We start from the raw sequence: 24,518 nt of genomic DNA, 5'->3' as shown, positions 1-24,518 counted from the left end.
CCTGAAAAAGTACCCCAGGAAGACTGCAACACATTTAAATAAACCAGAGTGAACTAAATTAATGTTTCTAAGCTTTACACAGAAGGTCCATTAATCTGTTTCACAGTAAGGATTAAATGTATTAAATGCATGAAAAGACTATATTTAAAGCTGAAATTATAATAAATACTCAGAGAAACATTATCTCCAAACGAAAAAACAGCAGGTGGTTCATGATCACCAGGATAAGAGGCAGCTCAAAGTAAAATTACACTTAAAGCAGGAATCTTTAATGTAAAACCAAGTCCTGCCAGAAATGGGTGATTGCTACAGAATTTTTTTCTGCAAAACACTCCAGCGAAGAATCAGTAAAGAGGAAATGTCCAAGCATAAAGTCTCACAAAACACTCCACAATTAGCACCTTTAATCGAAAGGTAATCTATTATATACCACAGTCCTCCTTCAGTTCTTGTTTTGTTTTGTTTTGTTAATGTAAGGTCATAGTTATCAGTGCCTCATGGGAGTGATCAAAATTGTATTTGCAGACTTGAACAGTATGTTGACGATCACTTACAATAAAATCAGAATGAGAAAGGGAAATTGTCTGAGAGGACCATTGAGCCAGGTAATAGATTCAGTCTCATATATCCACACAGCAGGAACCAAATTAAAATGTAGATGGAATTCTAATGTAGTCCAACTGGAAAGACTTGCTCCAGTTTCTTCGAGAAGCTTGTTTGCTGCTTGTAGACAGCTAATCCTGAAGATAGGAAGTTGGTTATATTAATTATTTTAGACACTTCTACATGTATAAACATGTAAGTTAAAAACAGCATTAAGGTCATAGTGTCTGAGATAAAAAGGGCAAAACTCACGTAAGCTAGGATTAGTCTCTCGCCTGATTCAAGATCAGGTCATAATATAATACTTGCATGGTTCAAAATAATGCAGATGATTTCAGTGGATCACAAATCAAGTCCTTAATTTTTTTGAATTTTCTTATTTTGGGGGCAGGTAGTTGGGATTTTATTTATTTATTTACTTAATGGAGGTACTGGGAATCAAACCCAGGACCTCGTGCAACATCACCTCAGATGGGGCTGCTCCTTCAGCCTGGGCAGGAAGAGCCATCACCTACACGTAAAGGACACGGAACCTCTGTGTGGATGTAAGCCACTAATATTTGGGGGTCATTAAAACTATGATAAACCTAGTCAATTCGAACCAAAAACTGTCCATATTACCTCAAAGAAGAAAACCGAAAGTAAAATTTCAGACTGTCTAAAGCAAAATGAAAAGAACACTTCATAGTAAAATCTATGCACTACAGCAAAACTATAATCAAAGGAAAATGTATCCCCTAAACTACTTTCATTACCAAACAAGAAAACTCAAGTTCAAAGAAAGTAATAATGATGTTAAGAAATCAGAAACATCATGAAAGAAATCTTTAAAAAGTAGCGAGAGAGGGTTTTAAAAGATTAAAACAGACCTTATTAAAAACAAAAGGATAAAAGATAACTAAATCTGAAAGAATGGTCTAGAAAAATAGCATCAACATAGGCAAAACCCTTATTAGGACAGAGGTTGTAAGACAAAGGAAGGAAACTGGAGAAAAGAAAGTGGTGGAAAATGAAAGTTCATAAAGAGAGTAAGAAAGACAGAAGTAAAATTAGGAATGATAAAGGATGCACACACAGATTCCTGGGAAATTAAATCATTTTCAAGTTTACTTCCCAACACTCCCCACCTCCCATAATTGGCTGTGGCCTCAAAAGGAATATTTCCAGGCCCTTAACTCTGCAGACTTTTTCCTTCACTATTGAGAGGAATCACCTGATCTTTGTTCTTCCCCTGATAACACCATTTTCAGAATTTCTTTCTCCATCTTCTTCCCCTGCAATCCACATCAGATGTCGTCTCTATAAGATCTCATCTTAAATCCTGAAAGGTATCTTAAACCCTTAAAGCACACTGAAAGGTAGTCATTTGCCTATTTCCTGCAATAGATATTAGGTTTCTAGAAAGCTGTCATAATTTTCTGCCCTATCTCCAGATGAAAGCCAGGCAGTCCTTGTTTTGTAGTTTCCTGGTAACTAAGATCAATGGAGCCATGTCAGGCAAGGATCCGGTTCAGATGGGCATGAGTTTCACACAACATTGTGCAAATCGAGGACAGCCTGAATACAGTACCATGCCCAGCATTTGATATATACAAAGCAAAATACTGACAAAGGAATGGATGAGTTTTCTATAGCAGCTTACCCGCAGCCTTAGCGTTGAACACAATTTTCAAAAGAACTTTACTAAAAATTAAGATAGAAGGAAAACGAGTACATTATAAATTAGTCCCTGAGAGCATTCTCTTGCAAGACTCAACATGGACCTTAAGTTCCTTCTCTTCCTAATCCCACTCCATAGTCATCAGGTTACCCAGTCCTGTTAAATTTTTCTTCTAAATATACTTAGAATTTCTTTCTCCCCTTTTCTCTATTATCATTAAGAAAACTCACTCCTTTGTCTTTTTTCTCATTCAGACTATTAGATAAACTAACTGGTCATCCCACAGCCAAAAGAAATCAGCTGAAATCTTAAAAAATTTAGTAAGTGTACACTAAAAACAGTTTTTAAAACATTTAACATATTTCAATTCTTAACAAAGAGACACTAAAATTTGTCCCTACTGAAAAAAAGCAACAGAAGAACAGAATAAGTTAAACAGTGAGGTGCCAAACAATGTTCATGATTTAAATTTTATTTAGTTTAACTTAAATTCTGGGAAGAAGCTTTGGATGAAGCTACCACTTTTATTTGAATAAATTTATTCTCTCTACTAGAATGCACTGAAATTGAGAAGGTCTATGATTAACAGCACTCAGATTTGGAGAACCTTTCAAAAGATTCACAGAGATGGCTTATTTAATAAATTTTTCCTTAGGGAAAAAAATTAAAGAAAGATAACCTAAAGGAAGGTAGAGAAGGCAAAGCCTGCGAAAATCTTTGGGATGAAACATTTAGACATTTTAATACAAAAATATTACTATAATATGCTTATGGATATCCAATTGCTCAGCACAGTGTGTTGAAAAGGATATCTTTCCTCCTTTGAATAGTTTCTGCCCCTTATCAAAAATCAACTGGGCATAGCTGTGTGGGTCTATTTTGGGGTTCTCTAGTCTGTTCTATGTGTCTATCCGTTGGCCAATACCACACTCTCAATGTTGCTACACAGTAAGTCTCATTATTAGGTAGAGTGATTCCTCCCACTTTATTCTTCTTTTTCAAACTTATTTAAGCTATTTTAGGTCCTGTGCCTTTCCATATAAATTTTGGAAAAAGCTTGACTATGTCACACAAAGCCTGCTAGGATTTTGATAGAAATCATGTTAAACCTATAAAGTAATTTAGGTAAAACTGTCTTCTTTACTATGTTGAGTCTCCCAGTTCATGAACATGGTATGTCTCTCCATTTATTTATGTTCTTTGATTTTTTTATCAGCATTTTCAGCATAAAGATCCTGTACATTTTTTTAGGTTTATATCTAAGAATTTCACTTTCATTCACTTTCCCTTTTCCTAGTTATTCTTCACATTCCCTATATCTCTTAAAATTTATGAGATGGATGGTAAATTAACTATACAATCATATTCCCTTAAGCAATCACTCTAATGTGCTTAATATAAAATTTTGATTTGTATGAGTTCCAGTAAAATACATAGAATTGTATGGTACAAGTATTTTTATGATACATATATGGTGTGCTATGTCTCATTCTTTTTCTGCCTTTCTTCACTCTGTTTTATGTTTTTGAGGTCTATTCCTGTCACTATGTATGCACCAGCTGATTATTCCTAATGATGCATACTATTCCATAATGCTTTTTCTGTGCATTTTTCTTAACCTTTCCCTCAATTACAGACACCCAGATTGTCTCAACTCCCAGCTATTACAAGAAACACTACAATTAATATTCTTGTATGTGTCCTTAAATGTTCCCTAAAACAATTTCCAACATATATATAGCTAGTAGAAGGATCAGAAAGATGAAAGAGAGAGAACACACATTTTTGCTAAGTGCTGTCAAACTTCTTTCCAGAAGAGCTGCACTGGTGTAGGCTACTGATTGTTAAACATATTCTTCATTTGCATTCAAAACATACAATTCCTTTAAAATAACAAATGCACTAAATATATTGAGTAAGAGTTGCCAGATTCATAGATAATTTTATTTAAACCTACTTTGAAAGTTTGTAATAAAAACAAATTAAGCAGTTGGCCTAGATCATTCTAAAATATTACCCAGAGACTATAGCTAGAAAGTAAGCATATTAAACCCAGATGTTGAAAATCATAACATCAACCATGCATTTATTGTAACTTCTTAAACCAATGGATACCTTTGTCCCACCCCTCTGGCTCTTTTCCTAAATCACACTTCCCAGAATGCCCGTCTCTCTCCATATTGCCTTTCCCCACATAGAAAACTCTCTAAAATACCTCACAGTCAAGCAATAATAATATTTCTCATTTTCAGCAGGTAGTAAGTACAACTATCAAATAGTTACTTAATTTTATCAAACAATAATTAGCAACATTTGGACCCAAATAAAAATTATCTTAATGAACAGTGCCCTCCAAAGGAGTTCGGTAAGATCTTGAATAAAATTTTTCGCCATATTCTACCAACCGCAAAAACTTTTACATTGCTCTGAAGGCTATGCATTTATTTATTTGTTCCATACTGCTGGGAAAAGACCAATTTGAACTCACTGGCTCTATCTAAAAACTCACAAATGCATAATCTAAAGAAATGCCCACAGAAACTGCAAACATCCCTTAAGGTAATGAGAATGAATCCAGTGATATCAAAAAGGTAAAGTCTTTTTTCACATGTGGAGTTATTCTCATTTAAAAGAAGGATACTAAGAGGATTAAAGCTTTCATCAAGCTATTGAATAGTTTTCCACAGACTCTGTCTCTTTGCCTTAAACCTCAGATTTTTATGTTCATGTTAGTTTCTACTGCAGTGACAGTCAAAATATTACAATTTAATACCATTTAATGAATTTGAAATTTAATTTGATTACCAGCTGAGCAGTGAAAAGAAAAAAAGCTTGCTTTAAAATGTACCAATTACTATTATTCACCAAATAATTTCTCTCAATGGCATGTCTTCACCAATATAGAGAGCATGTTTGGCTATACTCCCAAGCGCTTGCAACATAACTCTTGCAAAGCCCACCAGGAGCAGATCCACAGGAGTCTCAAAGACCAAGGCCCTTCTCCTGCCTGGCCACTGAGGCACTTCTGATAATCTGCCAATTGATTTTATGCAAGTTGCCGTACAAAATTACAGCAATTTCATTAGACAGTTTTTACCCTGAAATGTTTTGCTGCCAATCGAATATTGGGGGTGGGGGGTGAGGATGGACTATACATCACAAATCAAGGAAGAAAAAGAAGAGCTAAGATCTACTGAGTGCTTATTACATACCAGGGCTGATGTTAGTTACTTTATAGGGATTACCATGACCAGTCCTTACTAACTGCAACCTAGAAGAAGGCACTATTATTACCCTATTCCACAAGAAGGGAAATGGGATCCTAGATGTATGTCTAGAAATAGGATTCAAACCCAGATTCTCTAACTCTAGAACCCTGTTCTCAAACTCTTCAGCATACTGTCAATCTAATAACAATAACAAATGTTTTCCCACAATAAAGGCCAATGTTTATTATAAAGTAGCTTAAATTTATTCCTACTTATGGAAAAAATGAATATGTTTCCTAAGTTAACATTCAAGTCAAGTTCATAGCCTGGGGAGATGGAGTCAAATAAATAGTACAAGAGAACAATATTCTTTAAGGTGCAAAAGTTCAATTATCTTTGTTTACACAAAAGTTAGCCCACAGGCAGAATTACTCTGGCATAAAAGAAGCACAGCATAGCTATCCAACAATTACCCTTTATTTACTGTTATGACTTTCTGGATCTTGAGATGCCATTTCAAGCCCTTCGCCTTCTGCCTAAAAGCTATAGCATATATATTCCATTTATTGCTAGATTTATTTTATGCTAAAAGCATAAGATATGCATGAATAATTTCCCATCATGAACAGCTACATTGAGGAAGGCTGTAAAATTTAAGTCCTCTATTTGTCTGAAGAAAGAGAGGTATCTTATTTTCCATTATATCTTACCACTTTACCAATTAAATATTATGGGCGATGGTTTATTATTTTCATCTTAATCTGCTTTCCCCCAAGGCTATAGGGACAAAAAGCTTACCTATTAAGAATACTTTCACAGTTTTAATAAGCTGTACTTTATCATTTACAGTGAATTATTATAGTATTTTAAAATTTTAAATTAGACAATAATGCCAATTATATGAACTGTCTTTCTAATTATAGATAAAAGATGGTATAATAAAAAGATGTTATTGAAATGATTGACAATTATTGATACTGTTTGGTATCTTAGAGCTTAGCTCATTTTTATTTATATGAAAATGTCAAATGTGTTCTTGGTGTTATGAGAATTACTACCAAGACTTCAAAACTGAGTCTTAAGAAACTAAAGTTCATCACAGAATTTTACTTGTTAACTAGGTTATTGACTAATAAAAACTTTTATTTTCAATTTTCTATAACCATGTTATATCTTCTATAATTAAAATGAGTTTTTAAGTAAATTTCTCATATACAAACTCGTGATTTTGCCAATAATTACTATTATGAAACTTTACATTGTCTCATTACATGCTTTCTCCAGTCAATTCTCAAAGTTTGTTTACAAATTCAAGTCAATTTTGTTTATTTGTGTGTTATGCATTTCTATATAATGCCCTTCTCTTTAAGTTGTGCTAAATATTAGCAATATGTTTCACTGCATAGAGTATGAGTTATTCTATCAAAATTAATCTTATTTTCATATTTAGATATGTTATTATTAAAAAAATTTCTACCACATTACAGAGCCAGGCTGTAACGAAGAGCTGGATGACATCTGGCTCTTCCAGCCCATGACTCTTCTAACTCTGCGCCAAAGATCACCCTCCTCCAATCTGCTTACGGTGTAGATTGTGGTGATGTTTTCACAGGTGTATACTTATCTCCAAATGCATCAAGTTTTATACATCAAATACATACAGATTTTTGTTTATCAATCATACCTCTATAAAGTGGTTTAAAAAAATATCCTCCATTGGATAATCAACCAATGCCTCTGTTACATCCACCAACATCCCTCTTTCACTGAGAACTTAGAAACAGGTGACAGTTTGTCTCAGACTCCCAACTCTCCCAAACACAGACTCCAAAGTCTAGCCTGTCTGGAAACCTATCCTACAGTCTCAGTATCTCTAACTCACCTCCACTACACAGGCACTCACCCCACAAACACATCCTTGGTGTATTTTTCCACAGCCAGCCCCTTCTTGGCCTCAATTATTTCCCTGCTATGCCCTGGACCCTACTGATGTTCATAATATATCCAGAATCTGATCACTTCTTAGCACCTGCACTGCCACTACTCAGGTGTGAGTCACCATGATGTCGCTTCTGGAATATTATAATGCTCTCCTAAATGGGCTGCAAAGTCCACCCTTGCCTCTCTTCAGGCTGAATGTACAGACCCCTCAATAACTAGACAGAGGTTTTTGTTTTGCTCTGTTTCGTTTGAAATCAAGCCCCACCCGTAATTAAAAACTCCTGCTTCAGAAGCAAAGCTCAAGAAGCCCCTGTGACTGGCCTCCTGTTTGCTTCTGTGATTGACTTGCCAGTCTCCCCCCCGTCACCCCCTGGGTTCCTGCCAAAACCAGCCTCTCTATTGCTATTCCTCTGACATTTGAGGCACACGCACTCCTATCTTAGGCTTATTTCCTTTTCCTAGAATGTTTTCCTCCCAGACGCCACACAGCCAGCACCTGCACTTTCTCCAAATGTTGGCTTAAATGCCAACTTTTCCTTGCCTGTACAATTTTAAATTGCAACCCTCCAGTATTCCCAACTCCCCTCCCCTGCTCCATGTTACATTATCCCAAAGCATTTAATACATTCTAATTTATATCTGTATTATGTTAGTTTATTTTTTATTTGCTGAAATGCAAACTATGAGGATAGGGATCTTTCATTCATTCACTGAGGCCTACAGAGCACTTAAAACCATGCTGGCCCTTGGAGGCTGCCCCACAAAGATGTGTGGGGTGGATGAATGATTCTCCTATCACCCATGTTCAACCACATAACAGCACCACCCTACCTTTACCTCTTCCCTAGGCAAACACTAAAGAGGGCTGAAAACAACCATATCATCATGCATGCTGGTTTTACTATTAATCAGTGGTCTCTTATGTTACCCCTCGAATTGGGTTTTGGTTCATTTTCTTTCCCATTTCCCACAACAGCTATTTCAAAACTTCACCAACATACACACACTTCTATTCTATCTCCTGTCATCCCTGAGGGTGACAGCAGGGTTCACTGACCCTAAGTGCACTGCCATCGAGGGTGATCACCCCCAAACCTGGGGTTCTACCAATAAGGCAGAGAAAGGGGAAAATGTTTGTATGTGGCATATGCCAACACAACAACCCTGGTGAGACACAAATTAATACCTCATGATAGACTACTACTCACGAGGCAGTATGCACAATGTGAAACCAGATACATTATCGAGTTTTTAAATAATTTCTTAAATATTTTAATAATGCTAATATTTTATCATTCTTATAAAAATAATTAAATAAATTAATTTTTAAATTATGGCATTAGACATCTCAGATAAAATTTTGCAAGGCCTTAAAATACAATGTCAATCTTCATAAAACTAAATATGTTGACTCAAAAAACAGCTATTTAAAAAATGACCTATCAAAAGACCTGGAAAGTGCATCAGGATAGATTTCAAGAATATTTGTTAATGAAATTCATAATCAGAATAGAAAAACGTACAATGAAACTATTACTTTTACTGTAATTTTGTTCTTCACATTAAATAAATTTAGATATAGTCACATGATCCCTCGATCTTTGTTTATCTTTCTACCAGCCTCTTATAAATAAGGAAATACCCTACTTTCAATATTAAAATTATTTATTGTTAGAAATATTAATTCTAAGACACACATTGACAAAATATATTAGCTGACATCATCCAAAAAAGCCATATTCAGATGTTAAGTGCACAGAGCTAAACCAGGGGGAAAAAGCATGAATTTCACTTTTTATAGTATGTACATTTTAGAGGGTATCATCAATATAATGGAAAAGTTTGTTCCATGGAGTAAAAGGTTTTTAAAAGAATTCATAAATATTGCATTACAAAGTGAGAGGCAACCACACATGTTTCATCACAAATTTCCCTTTAAATGTATTACCACAGAATGTTTAGAAATGTGATTTTAATTCACCTTATTTTCTTTTTCTTTATACATCTAGTTATAATCAAAATGAGAAAACTCATCTAAGTAAAATATATTTTGGATCTTATACAAATACTTAATTAACTTTAATAGCCTTCCATTTCTTTTGGAAGTAAACATTTCTGAGATAAATGAGCTCTGTTTCAAAAGTAGCTAATAATTGTTTATTTCTTCTCATAGATTACTAATGCTGCCAACATTCACATTTGAAATATAAGATGGACTCAATTTAAATACTAGAGAAAAGGCTTATATACCTTGCCTACATTTTATAAAAGATCACTGCACATTGCATAAATGTGAGATTTAGGAAATTCATTGTTCCTAAAATATCTAATAGGATGACCCACAAGTCGTAAGTTTAGAGAGTAGAACGGTGGTTACCAGACTAGAGGGCAGGAGAAATGATCCTGGCCAAAGGGTACAGACTTCCAGTTATAAAATGAATAAAACTCTGGGATATAATGAACAGCATTGTGACTAGGGCTAACCGTACTGTAGGATATACTCGAAAGTTGCTAAAAGAGTAGATCTTAAATGTTCTTACCATAGAAAAGAAATGGTAATTATGTGACTTGATGGAGGTGTCAGCTAGCACTACAGTGATAATCATAATGCAATACATAAGAGTACCAAACTGAAGGGCTGTCCATCTGAAATTTATGCAATGTCAATTATACCTTAATAGAGCCGGGAAAATTTTAAAAATAAAAAGATGAAAAGATAATTTCAACTAAAAAAAAAGTACTCCTTTTAATTCACCCTCGGAGTCATGTGATGGTTATGATTTCCATGCTCATGTAATAAATGTAAGGAATCAGACGCCTCATTATCTCACCATCTGAGAGCAGAGAGTCACAAAAGGAAGTGGGAGATACGAGGGCCGGACAGCGATGTGAGGACGGTAGTTGCATGGACTGATGGTGGAGGGAGGGCTGGAAGGCACTTGCAGACACAGAAATCAGTGCTCAATTTGAAACTATTCGTGACCTTTAGGTTTTGTCTTCCTTTCTCACTACCATCTCATAAATTTTACTTTACTCATACAATTTAGGTTAATGTGTGCACATGCATGTGTTTATCTATGGAAGTAATAACTAAGAAGAAAATGTTCATACTCAATTAATATGACAGAAAGGAGACACATGAGCAAGTGAAAAAAGCAGGGGTAAGCTGAGACTGCAAGCCATGGAAACGCGCAGAAAACTTCCATAGAGCTTGGATTTCCATAGAATATGGAAAGAAATTTGAATTATGTTACCTAAAATTTTAAGAGGTGACAACCCAAGCTGATATCTTTATCTAGGAAAAAAATTCTTAATACATTCAAAAACATTCACAACATGGTACATATCCTCTAAGTGTGTAAACAGGTTCACAAGACATATTCATCAGGCAGAATAAGGAATACACACAGAAGTATTTTTGAAAAGATGTTCAGACACCCCAGTAATCAGGCAACTACACATTTTGAAAACAAGACACCATTTCACATCTATCAGTTCAGCAAATCTTTTAAAATTTCAGAATTATTCTGAAGTATCTGGAAGGCTGTGGAATGAGGACATTGATCCCAAATACTTGTCGGAGTTAAATTAGCTCAGCTGCTTAGAAGAGTAAAGTTGACAAGGTGTATGGCCTATAGGCCACAATTTCACTTTTTTGTATAAACCCTAGAGAAACATGTGCCCTTGGAGACAAACAAAAATGTTTATTGCTGTACTACAAGTGCAAATAAAAGTTGGAAATTATTAAAATATCCATCACAGAGAGGAAGAATAAATGACACATATCTATAAAAAGAAATTTTAGAAATCAATTCCCATGGATGAATAACAGATAAAGGGACAGATAAAACCTCAAAGACATGGCCAGCTGTGACCTCCCACATGTCCTGTCCTTTACTCAATAGTTACCTTTAGGAATCATCCCTTGTGATCCCTTATGCAAAAGTAAGATTAAACTAACTTGAAGATAACCAAAGGATAAAGAATCTGATGGAATGTCAACTCATCTTCTAAGCAATAAAGGCACAGTTCTCAAATTGAAAAGATTTAGCTGAAAATGTGTTTAATTTAAAATCAAGAGTTCAGCCTACTCTAACCAGGTTACTGCACTTTCTGGGTAAGATTATCGTAACAGTAAGTGATATTATCATAACCTACCATCAGTCCGTATTAAAACAACTAAAAGTTTACTTCTTAAAAATTTTTAAAATAAATCTGGCAAAGTAAACCTGATCTTAGGTCTATACTTAAATTTTTTTTTCCACAATCGATAGTGCTTCATGGAAAGCAAACTTAATTTCCAGCTGAAAAGTAATTTAAGCTCTTGCAACTTTTTATATCTAGAATATAGGAAAATTACCCATTTTCATAATTAATAGCAGTTTGCTGACACAGATTCAAAAGAAACCATTTCTAACACTTCAGAGATACAGGACTGTTGGATAAAGACCAATTGCGTTGGGAGCTGCTGTATGCGATAACATTCTAAACCATGCGCTGCTCAAAACGAAGAGGAAAATGCACTCACATTCAGGATGCTGTTGACAGAAACGCTATAACATACTCATTTCTAGCTTATAAAATCAGCAAACAGTTGTTGGCATATCAGAAGTCTGAAGGAGCCAATAAAAGTAAAGCAGATTTAAAATCTGGACACTGTACAATCTAAGCACCTGACAGTGCTGGCGCTTAGTAGGCTCTTAACAGCTATACTAAATGCATAAAGAGAAGGGGAGGGAAGGCAAGGGTGAAGGGGAGAGGGAGGGAAGGAATCGTTAATTTTATTTCAGAACCATCTTCTTGCTAAATACCACTCGTTCATTCATTTATTCACGTATTTATGCAGTTCATTTAATTACATTTACTGAGTATCTGCTCCAGGTGCGAGAAAAAGAGAAAAGCAAACATCTCCTCAACACTGCCAGCCTAGGGCTACCTGTTCTTTTCCCTTGGGGTTTTGATCAGGGAATTCTCAGTGTTAGAAATAGCATTGTTCCTTTATCCTTACACACAGTGCTCTTCCAAGAAATAATCTTAAATACTATCCACCTGTGTAAAGCATAGCTGAAGTGAACAAACTAAGATGGATGTACTGCAGGCTTAATACTGTAACACTTATATAAATCTATTTATCCTCTCATACATTAATAAACTCAAAGAATCACCATACGCTTGTGCCTTTGACTACATGTATATGTGTATGTACATACATACATTTTACACCAGTTTTACAGTAGCCGTACACTAGCCATACACTTCACAGCTAGTATCTGTTAGTGTAAAAGAGGAAAGTACATTAATTATATTCATATTCTCATTCTTAATTCACCTGCTTTTTAAGCAAACATATTTAATTTTGAACATATTCCTATATTGCATTAAAAATAGGAAAGTATTTTTTATTAAATTCCTAAATCTAGCATTTCAACCCAAGAGGACAAGCTTACCAATCTTTCAAGCACTTTTAATCAAGAAATGAAAATTTAATTAGCCAAGAGAATGAAATCATAAACAAACATTTCTATTTCTTGTACTAGATATCATTTATCACTCATTCTTTTATAATAATGTACACTTTCTAAATGCTTCATATAAAATTGGAAACTTCCAGAACAAAGACTTAGTATATGCCATATATTTTAGAAATATGTGAGCTATCTAAAGATGAGAGAAATAGGAAAAGATCTATCTCTAAGGAAAAGATAAAACTTCTTAATCTTATCTTTCCAACGTTTAAACAAAACACAAGCTTCCAACAGTGTTCTCCCAAATATTCCTTTACTTTATTTTTGAAAATTATGCTGAGAATTTTGTATAGTTTTAAATTTAAAAAAAAAAAAACCTAGTATCTCACTTGAATGGAGATTTAAAAAGTGACAAATCTGAAAGCTGGATAAGAGTTGCTCTTTTACAATAAATAACATATTCTCTGTCAACTTCCTTGATTTCTTCCGAAGTCACACCATACTCTAATGTATAAAGAAATAAAGCATTTATAAAAAAATTTCCAAAATATTTTTAAAGCAGGCAATCTCACAAAGTAAAACAGCTGAAGGGAAACAAACTCTTCCACATTATTTTAGGCTGTTCTGCTTTATTCACGAACCTTCTTTAAGCCCCTGAAAATGAAGAAAAGTTACTGCCTGCACTGTGACAAGGCCAGCATCCCTCTCAGCAAGCAGCACCACTAACCTATGAATAGCAGCAGACACCGGGATATCAGCTGGTTCCTTCTTCCTTATAAAAGGCTGCATGTGGCATGAATGACCACCCTTAGGAAGTCGGGAAGTCCCAGGTCATAATCATGGAAACTTCCAGAAACGTATTTTTGTTTGCCTGTTTTATTTTAAGAAAATCTGTAACACACACCATTAAATCTCTTAAATGAAAAAAAGTAGAAGTGTTGTCCCAGTAAGTAGGCTGATTTCAGCCCCACTGAGACCACCTTCAAGTGCTGAATTCCAGAGCTGAATGTGGATTGTACATGGAATAACCTTATGTCTTCTGGTACCAGTTCTTTCCTCTCTTCCCTGAACAATCCCACCCTCTCAGCCTTCATCTCACAGTCCTGTGGGGCTCACTAAATCCACATCCGAGTAATCATCCCCACCGGTCATACCGAAAGGGATGCTTCAAAAACATGCTCCCATGGGAACTCTCCCCATAAGAGACGGGACTGCACTACCTCCCATGCAAAGTCTTCTGTAACACACAGTATGGCTAAAACACAGGTTAATACTGTTGACGTAGTAAATATCAGTGAAATATTTTAAAAATCAAAGGATCAAAATGTAGCAAATCTACTTACATCATTTAAGAGGTGAATTGATTTCTCCCATTAAATTGCTCTCAAGCAGACTAAGTTTCCCAATAAAATGTGTTAGCTTCTTTCTTCTTAGGGAAAAAAAAAGGCTGAATTGTTTTCAGATATTTTCATTACATAGAAAGTAGACAGAGGGCATTTTACTTATTGATAAAGTGGCCTGTTCAGTTATGATACAGCAAATATGATCTCTCAAATTGCTTTTAGCATATATATTTAAGCTTGTTTTTATGAGAATAAGCCTAAAGCTACTTATTATATTCATTAAATTAAAAGCAAGTATTCTTCTTGTAAGAGAATTTATTCCAGTAAAGTTAGCCTTTAGCAAATTTCTGAATTTGTCTTGCCTTTTCATGATTCTTAAATAACACTGACATGCCACAAAGGGAGAACATGACAATTTATTGTAACAAATCTTGTTTAAGAAAGGCCCTACCTTTTTCATTTTATAGTTGATATTTATATAAACAGCAAAACTCACCATATTGAATCCATAAGTCACAATTTACTAAACAGAAAATAACAAAATTGTACATAATCTTACCTGACACTCCAGTCGACAGACAATATCATGTACTTATACTACTGATACAGTTGTCACCAAACTTTCAGCAATATTACCAAAACTTTTCAGCAACTTAAACTCACGTTAAAAGTCTAAATACTTCAGGTTTTGTATTTTTCCCAATCTTTTGAACTTAATGTGCTCTATCTTGATCATTTTATCCAAAAATTCATGAAACATTAGTTACAGCATCTTTGAAGACAGAAGAAAATGTGCACCTAACATCCACTGAGTCCTTACGTGTTATTAACTGCTGGCACCGTCTTTTACCCGTATAGTTAACCCTGCCATCTGAAAAAGTAGGTTTGCTTTGTCATGAGCTTCTTCAGCCATTCACTCTTACCTAGAGGGATTTAGTTTTCACATTAAAAGATGATAAATCATAATGAAGCTTCCATGTTCAAAAATCTTTAATGACTCAAACCCAAGTGGATGTTTTAAGTCTTCTTCCACATTGGGTCCAACCTACCTTTTCAAGCATGTGGTCCACAGTTTCCATCCACAACTCCCTGTTCTGCCAAGGTTGGTGTATTCACTGCCCCCTTTATCTCTAAATGTAGTTTTCGTATTGTTACACACTATCATTTTCATAAGAGAAAATTGTTACATCACTTCCTGTGGGTGCTTAATATCTTCTACTTCAGCCAGCTCAAGTCACCAACCTTTGCTTAAAAAGCATATCAACATATTTTCCTTCAACATTTTCACATGAATAAATTCCATAACAGAAATAAGGTTGTTTTCTAAGACATCTAAAAAAATGATAGATGAAAACATCTTAAAATCTTGTATTTCACAGCTTCTATAAACAATCATCAGTTCATCAAGAACTGCATTTTAACTCAAATTTGGTCCTGATTCATTATATTTATTTTATTTAATAAGTATAGTTTTTAAAATTAATCAGCCTTGTGATTCAATTCTGTATATAAACAAAGCACAAATTATTTAAGTAGACTGGCGTTGATATACTTATTAAAAAGGAATACTAACAGAAGTTATATTTTGCATTGAACAAAAGCAATATATTTATTTGGAAAGCAGTGTAAGCTAAATATTTTCATTCTAATCACATACAGAATAACTAATGCTTTATAAAAGGATAAATAAATTAAGCTATTTTATTTTAGTAATAAGGAATTTTACAGAGGAGATGACTAAAATAAGAAAAAGATCATCCATTTTCCAATGTGCATTGTAATTTTATAATCCGTTAATTTTATTTCTGAACATATTGCTTGAATTAAGGTTGAGTTCTGGTCGTAGCTGACCCTTAAACATCCAGTTAATATTTTCTACCTTACTATTTATCAGGCTTCTCTACACTTTGATATATCACACTGGTGTTCTTAGAAAAACCACATGAGGTGGTAGAAGGAAAAATTAGACAAATATTTCTTAAAATTATATTTTTGAAAATACATCTATAATAACCCAGTTAAAATGATGGGATTTTGTTTTACAGACTATTTTCATAAAATTTAATAATTATGTTCATATTGAAGCAAAATCATGGGTCAGAACATTGAAGGATCTGGAAGTGCCCCCAGAAGGGCATAACAAATTCCCTACTCCAACTCAATTTATATGCCCCAGGATGATGTCAGAAACAAGCTATGAAGGTTAGAAAAAGCTTAAACCTCATTTCATATGCAGAATAGCAAGCAAAGACAAATAAGTAATTTAGACAAGTTTACCAATACAATAAGAAGAAGAAAATTACATAGCAAGATTTGACCTCAGTTTCAGAAATCAAGATACATTTACCTTGAAAGGCAGCTGCATTTCGAGATATCAGAAACTTTAATGCAGAGCTGGATGTTTGCAGCACCTGCTGCATATCTTGGCGAGCTGCGATCTGGTATCTCTCCTCCATCTTCCTGGTGCAACACGTAGGTTTTTTGGCTACGCAAACCTGAAGATCAGGTCCTGGAATGTATAGAATATATTTTCAAAATAGTTACCTGTTCATTCAACAAACATTACATATTACATACCAGGCATTAATGATCAGTGCTGCAGATAATGGGTTCATGTTTTATATGAAGAATTAGTTTATTAGAGCACTTGCTATAGGAAAATTTAACTTTTATCCATTAACCCAATCATGAACCAAAATATTCTCAACCATTAAATCTTTGCTCAAATATTTTATTCATTTCTTGATCAAATATTTAAATATGTCCACTCAATTAACTATTACTATTAACTAACAAATAGGCTATATAACAGAATACAAGTCAACTATTACATAAGTATGAAGCTAAATCAGGAAACCTTTTTAAATTAATTTAGCCAAAAACATTTGAACTGAATATGCTATAGAGAAGTATATGGGCTAAAAAACTGGTTTTTCCTGAAAAAAAACAAATTTTGTACATCAAATAAAGGCAAAAAAAACTGCACCTGATTACTTAGCTGGCCATATGCTTGTGTTCTTGTAGATTATGTGATTATCAGCAATAATGATATGATGGGAAATCAAGACCCCCCCTCAAAGATCCAAACCCAACCTCCAAACTTCTATTCATCATCTAGCTTGCTAGAGACAATCACTACCATTAAAAGCACTTTTTAATTTTACAACCATATTCAGAAAACTCCTGTGAAGATGCATATTACATAAAATGTAAAGTTATTACACATTTGTGCTTAAAATTTTTTTGCTAAGGGGGAACAGTCAAAATGGTGGAGGAGGAAGAATCTGAGCTCGCCTCCTCCCACAGGCATGCCAAAGTTCCAGCTATTTACAGAGCAGCTATTGATGAGAAAGCCCAGAGGACTAGTGGGAAAGAACTTCTACAACAAAAGATATAAAGAGGGAACCACAATGAGACAGGCAGGAGGGGTGGAGATGAGGCACAGTCAAGACCTAGAACCCCCAGTGAGCACCCCACAAAAGGGAGAATAATTACAACTGCTGAGTTCTCCCCAGGGAGCAAGGGGTCCGAGCCAAAATCAGGCTCCCCAGCACATCAGTCCTGCACCAAGAAGACAAGCCCCCAGAACGTTTGGCTTTGAAGGTCAGTGGGGCTCACTTTCAGGAGAGCCAGAGGGCTGTAGGAAATACAGCCTCCACTGTTAAAGGACATACAAAAAGTTTCACACATTCCATGACCTAAGGTAGAAGCCTGAATCATACCCACCTGCTCACCTTGGAGAGCCTCCCAGAGAGGCAGGATGCAACTGGAGCAAATCCTGGGACACAGACTGGTGGCAGCCATTTTGGGAGCTCATTCTGCCACATAGACACTGATGCTAATAACTACCAATTTGGAATTCTCCCTCTGGCTTATTAGTACCGGGACCAGGCCCTTTCCAATAGCCTCTCAGCAACAGTGCTGGAATGTCTCAGGCCAAGCAGTTAGCCAGGCATGGACACAGCCGTATTCACAGGCTGCCTTAAGACCCTCTGAGCCCACAGGTCCAGAAACAATCAGAGGGCCCAGGACCCGCACATTAGTGCACTGGCACTAACCCTGGGACCCTGTGCACCCTGAAGCCAGAGACCCCTGGACCTGACCCCTCACCAGTAAGCCAGCATTAGCCCTTAGACTCCCTGGACCTCAGTGCAACCCATCAGCAGGCTGACATCAGCTCCAAGATCCCCAGGCCCTGTAGCCAAAGACTCCAGGATCTAGCTCAACATACCAATGGGTGGCACTAGCCCCAGGGCCACCAAATCCCCACACCCAGCCCAGAACCAGCAGGCAGGCACCAAACTGGGACCCTTATGCTCTGGCCCCACCCACCAGCACACCAATACCAGCTTTGGGATAACCTGGGACCCTCAGCCACTAGCCCCAGGATCCAGTTCTAGGACCTGGGTCCACTCACCAGCAGCCAGCACAAGCAATGGGACCCCCTGAGCCTTAGCCGTTCCAACCAGCAAAATGACACCAGTGGACTAACACCAGCCTTATGATACTTTGGACCCGACAGCAAGCTGTCAGGAACTGGTCCCATCCACTAGCAGGCAAAAAACACAAACGTATGGGGGCTAAACAATATCCTACTAAAGAACCAATGGATCACTGAAGAAGTCCAGAAAGAAATCAGAAAGTATCTAGAGACATATGAAAATGAAAACACAGAAACCAGAACCTGTAAGATACAGCAAAAGTAGTTCTGAGAAGTTTATAGCAATACAAGCCTACCTCAGGAAACAGCAACAACCAAAAAGATCTCAAGTGAACAACCTAACCTTACATCTAAAGCAACCAGAAAAATAAGAACAAACAAAACCCAATGTTAGTATAAGAAAATAAATGATAAATATCAAAGCAGAAACAAGTGAAACAGAGAATTTTAAAAAATAGAAAAGATCAATGAAACCGAGAGTTGATTCTTTAAAAAAAATAAACAAAATTGAAAAACTTTGAGTCAGACTCATCAAGGAAAAAAAAAGGAGGGCCCAAATCAAGAAAACCAGAAATGAAAAAGGAGAAGTTATAACTGACACCAAAGAAATACAAAGGTTCATGAAAGATTACTACCAACAATTATAGCCCAATAAAAGGACAATCTAAAAGAAGCATACAAATTCCTAGAAATGTACAATCTCCCAAGACTGAACCAGGAAGAAACAAAAAATATGATCAGACCAACTACCAGAAATGAAACTGAATGAGTAATTTTTAAACTCACAACAAAAAAAGTTCAGGACCAAATGGCTTCACAAATGAATTTTATGAAACATTTAGAGAAGCATTTACAACTATCATTTTTAAACTATTGCAAAATATTGAAGAGGTAGGAAAGCTTCAGAACTCATTCTACAAAGCCAGCATCACCTTGATACCAAAACCAGACAAAGATATCACAGAAAAAGAATATTATAGGCCAATATCACTGATGAAAACAGATGCTAAAATCCTCAACAAAATATTAGCAAACCAAATTCAACAATACATTAAAAAAAATCATACACCATGATCAGATGGGATTTATCCCAGTGATGCAATATCCCAAGTCAATCAATCAATGTGATACATCATGTTAACAAATTGAAGAATAAAAATCATATGATCATCTCAACAGATGCAGAAAAAGGCTTTTGACAAAATTCAACATGCATTTATGATTAAAAACTCTCAATAAAGTGGGCATAGAGAGAACATACCTCTACCAAGGCCACTTACAACAAACTCACAGCTAATGTCATACCCAATGCTGAAGAGCTAAAAGCATTTCCTATAAGATCAAGAGCAAGACAAGGATGGATAGTCACCACTTTTATCCAATATAGTTTTGGAAGTCCTAACTAACCACAGCAATCAGATAAGAAAAAGAAACAAAAGGAATCCAACTTGGAAAGGAAGAAGTAAAACTGTCACTGCTTGCAGATGACATGATAATATACTTAGAAAATCCTCAAGACACCACCAAAAACCTTCTAGAGCTCATCAATGAATTGAGTAAAGTTGCAGGATACAAAATTAATTTACAGAAATACATTGCACTTCTATACACTAAGAAACCATCAAGAAGAGAAGTAAAGGAAACAAACCCATCTACAATCACATCAAAAAGAAAATACCTAGGAATAAACCTACCCAAGGAGGAAAAAGAACTGTACCCTGAAAATGCTAAAACACTGATGAAAGAAACTGAAGATGACATAAACATATGGAAAGATACACCACATTCATATTAAAATGATCATACTATCCAAGGCAGTCCACAGATTCAATGCAATCCTTATCAAAATACCATGAGCATTTTCCAAAGAACTAGACAAAATGATTTTTAATATTTTACAAAAACATAAAAAACCTGAATAGTCAAAACAATCTTAAGAAAGAAGAACAGAGCTGGAGAAATCATGCTCTCTGATTTCAAACCATACTACAAAACTACAATAATCAAAACAGTATGGTACTGGCATAAAAACAGACACATAGATCAATGGAACAGAAGAAAAAGCCCAGAAACGAACCTACACTTACATGGGCAATTAGTCTATGGCAAAGCAGCAAGAATATACAGTGGGGAAAAGACAGCCTCTTCAATAAATGGTGTTGGAAAAACTGGAAAGCTAAATGCGAAAGAATCAAACTGGACTACTCTCTCACTCCATGCACAAAAATAAACTAAAAATGGATTAAATACTTAAATGTAGGACCTGAAACCTTAAAACTTCTAGAAGAAAAGATAGGCAGAAAGGTTTTTTGACATCAACCTTAGCAATCTGGATATGTATCCTCAGGCATGGGAAACAAAAGCAAAACAAATAAATAGGTTTATGTCAAATTAAAGAGCTTTTGCACAGCAAAGGAAACTATAAACAAAATGAAACAGCCACATACAGGATGGGAGAAGATATTTTCAATTGATATATCCAATAAAAAGTTAATATCTAAAATATACAAAGAATTAATATAACTCAATATAAAAAAAAAAACAGTAGAAAATGAGCAGAGGATCTGACCAGACATTTTTACAAAGAAAACATACAGATGGTCAACAGACACATGAAAAGATTCTCAACATCACTAATTACCAGGGAAATGCAAATCAAAATCACAAATATCACCTCTCGCCTATCAGAATGACTGTCATTCAAAAAGACAACAAATAACAAGTGTTATCAAGGATGTGGAGAAAAGAGAACCCTTATGCACTGTTGGTAAGAATGTAAATTGGTGCAGCAGCTATAGAAAACAGTATGGACATTCCTCAAAAAATGAAAAATAGACGTTCTATATTATCCAGCAATTCTATTTCTGCGTATTTATACAAAGAAAACAAAAACACTAATTTTAAAAGATATATGCACCCCTATACACATTGCAGCATTATTTACAATAGCCAAGATATGGAAGCAAAGTAAGTGCCCATCAATAAATGAAAGGAAAAATAAGATGTGAGATAGATATATATATATATAGATATATAGATACACACACACACACACACACACATACACATGAAATGTTACTCAGCCATGAAAAAGAATAAAATTTTGCCATCTGCGACAACACAGATGGACCCAGAGGGTATTATGCTAAGTGAAATAAGTCAAACAGAAAAAAACAAACACTGTATAAATTCACTTATAAGTGGAATCTAAAAACAAAAACAAATGAATGAATATAACAAAACAGAAACAGAGTCTAGATACAGAGAACAACAGGTGGTTGCCAAAGGGGAGGGGAGTAGGGAGAAGAAAGAAATAGGTGAGGGAGGTTCAGAAGTACAAACTTCCAATTGCAAAATAAATGAGTCACAGGTATGAAATGTACAGTGTGGGGAATACAGTCAATAACTATGTAATATCCTTTTATGGTGACATTTTATGGTGACATATTATAACTAGACATGTCATGGTAATTATTTTGAAATGTACACAAATATCAAATCATTATTTTGTGTAACAGGAACTAACATAGTGTTGTCGGTCAACTGTACTTCAAAAACAAACTCATAGAAAAAGAGATCAGATTTGTACAGCAGGTTGAGGAAGAGGAAACTGGACAAAGAGAGTCAAAAGGTACAAACTCCCAGTTATAAAGATACATAAGTATTAGAGATGTAATGGACAACATGTTAAACATAATTAGCATTGCTGCATGTTATATATAAAAGTAAAGAGAGTAAATTCTAAGAATTCTCACCACAAAGAAAAAAATTTTTTGCTACTTCTTTAATTTTGTATCTGTAAGAGGTGACAGATGTTCACTAAACTTGTGATAATCATTTCATGATGTATGCAAGTCAAATCATTATGCTGAATACTTACACAGTGCTGTATGTCAACTGTATTTCAATGAAACTGGAGGAAAAAACTTATGAGATAGCACCTCACACTCATTAGGATGACTACTATCAAAATTACAGACAACAACAAGTGTTGGTGAGGATGTGGAGTTACTGGAGCTCTTGTGCGCTGTTGGTAGGAATGTGAAATGGTAAAGTCACTGCGGAAAACAATACGGCCGTTACTCAAAAAACTAAAAGTAGAATTAACATATGATCCAGCAATTCTACTTCTGTGCACACATGCAAAAGAACTGAAAACAGAGTCTCGAAGGGATATTTGTATACTACATTCACAGCAGATTATTCACAATACTAAAATATGGAAGCAATCCAAGTGTCCACAGATCAATGAATGGGAAGCAAAATGTGGTACATACATACATACACTGGAATATTATTCAGTCATAAAAGGGAAGGAAATTCTGAGTTATGCTACAACATGGATGAACCTTGAGGACATCATGCTAAGTGAAATAAGTCAGACACAAAAATATGAATATTATATGACCCCACTCATACGAAGTTCCTAGAGTCATCACAATCAGAGACAGAAACTAGAATGGTGGTTGCCTGGGGCTGTGTGGAGCGGGGAGATTGGGGAGTTATTGTTTAATGGGGATACAATTTCATTTTTGCAAGATGAAAAGGATACTGGAGGTAGATGGTGGGAACGGTTGTGTAACATAAATGTATTTAGTACCACTGAACTGTTCACTTAAAAAATGGTTAAAATGGTAAATTTTATGTTTTATCACAATAAAAAAATTGGACACAAATTTTGTTAGTATGATTAATAACTCTTAACCTAGACAGGATCCCAGGGCAAGCACCCTTATCCATAGCAGGGATGCTGGAGAACAGAAAAAGGCACAGGGCGAGGAAAAGTGCCTAAAGAGGTCAACTGTGACAGTGCATCCTGGGGTGGGCCCCAGGGCACCCCAAGGCTACCCAGGCTTTATGTAAGCTCAGGACAATTTTATTTACATGGCCTAATATAAAACAGTTATTTCCTTATTTTAGAGTAGGAGGAAGGGGTTATGGCCTTTGCTCTCCAGGGGGTCTCACAGCTCCCACACTAGCTCTTCACTGACCAACTGTCAATCAGCAAATATAAAATATGCATGTGTATATACACACACACGCATGCACACACATGCACGCACACACACTCACCAGCCACCTTTCAAATTCCTCCTTTTCCACACAAATTCAGCCTCGGGCTTTAGTTTGTGTAAGTTAGACAAACAACAAACAGTAGCGTGTCTGAGCATTTCACAAAAGCTAGGATGCATACAATGCATCACAGCAAGTAACGTTTAGGCAATTGTTTTTCATTTATATTGCCTAAAGTTATACAAAAGCAAACTCCACTTCAAACAGTAAAATATTGAAAGAAAACGAAGCTATCTTCTCAGCTTTATCCCTCAACAGAAAGATTGAGGAATTAGGGTTCAGAGAAAAACAATAATAGAGACTGGGGGGAAGAACCAATGAATAAATATTAAAGGACATAAACATATTTGGTAAGGGAAAGAGCGCTAGGGAACGCCAACAGTGATGACAGTAACAGCAACAACAGTAACAGATCATTGCAACGTCTCTCTAGAATTCAAATGCCTAGCATCACTTTGCTGGACCGCTTTCCTAAATACGGTCTAAAAAAGGCTCCAAGTTGCACAAATTCTTCCTCCTCTCCTGCTCCGGCCTCATCTCAAGTAACATCGGCCATCGTGCTCTTCCCTTCACACTCTGGTCTTGTTTTATTTTCTCATATTCACCAAGTTCCCTCTTGGACCAAGCCCAACTCTGCGCTCTTCTCTCTGACTTGGACAGGCTTATCCAGACATGCAGCAAATACACACCTTCCCCTAATTTATTCCCATCGTTTGTGTGTGTGTGTGTGTGTGTGTGTGTTTTCAGTTCTTAACTTGGTCTTCCCACGGGACCTTTCCTTAA

The 24,518-nt window shown here is 35.6% G+C and overlaps 1 protein-coding gene across 2 annotated transcripts in view; it reads right to left on the bottom strand.

Moving 5' to 3' along the window:
* The window catches only part of GPC5 (glypican 5), a 1,165,610-nt gene that overhangs the window by 1,109,288 nt on the left and 31,804 nt on the right, over positions 1 to 24,518 (bottom strand). For both annotated transcript variants that reach the window (XM_072976438.1, XM_072976439.1), the window contains exon 2: positions 16,569 to 16,730. In XM_072976438.1, the coding sequence (XP_072832539.1) occupies positions 16,569 to 16,730 (162 nt within the window). The remainder of the gene's footprint in view (positions 1 to 16,568; positions 16,731 to 24,518) is intronic.

This window comes from Vicugna pacos, chromosome 14 (genome assembly GCF_048564905.1).
Source record: "Vicugna pacos chromosome 14, VicPac4, whole genome shotgun sequence".
NCBI lineage: Eukaryota > Metazoa > Chordata > Mammalia > Artiodactyla > Camelidae > Vicugna > Vicugna pacos.
The sequence above is the reverse complement of the archived record's forward strand: the minus strand, read 5'-3'. Positions and strand labels throughout refer to the sequence as shown.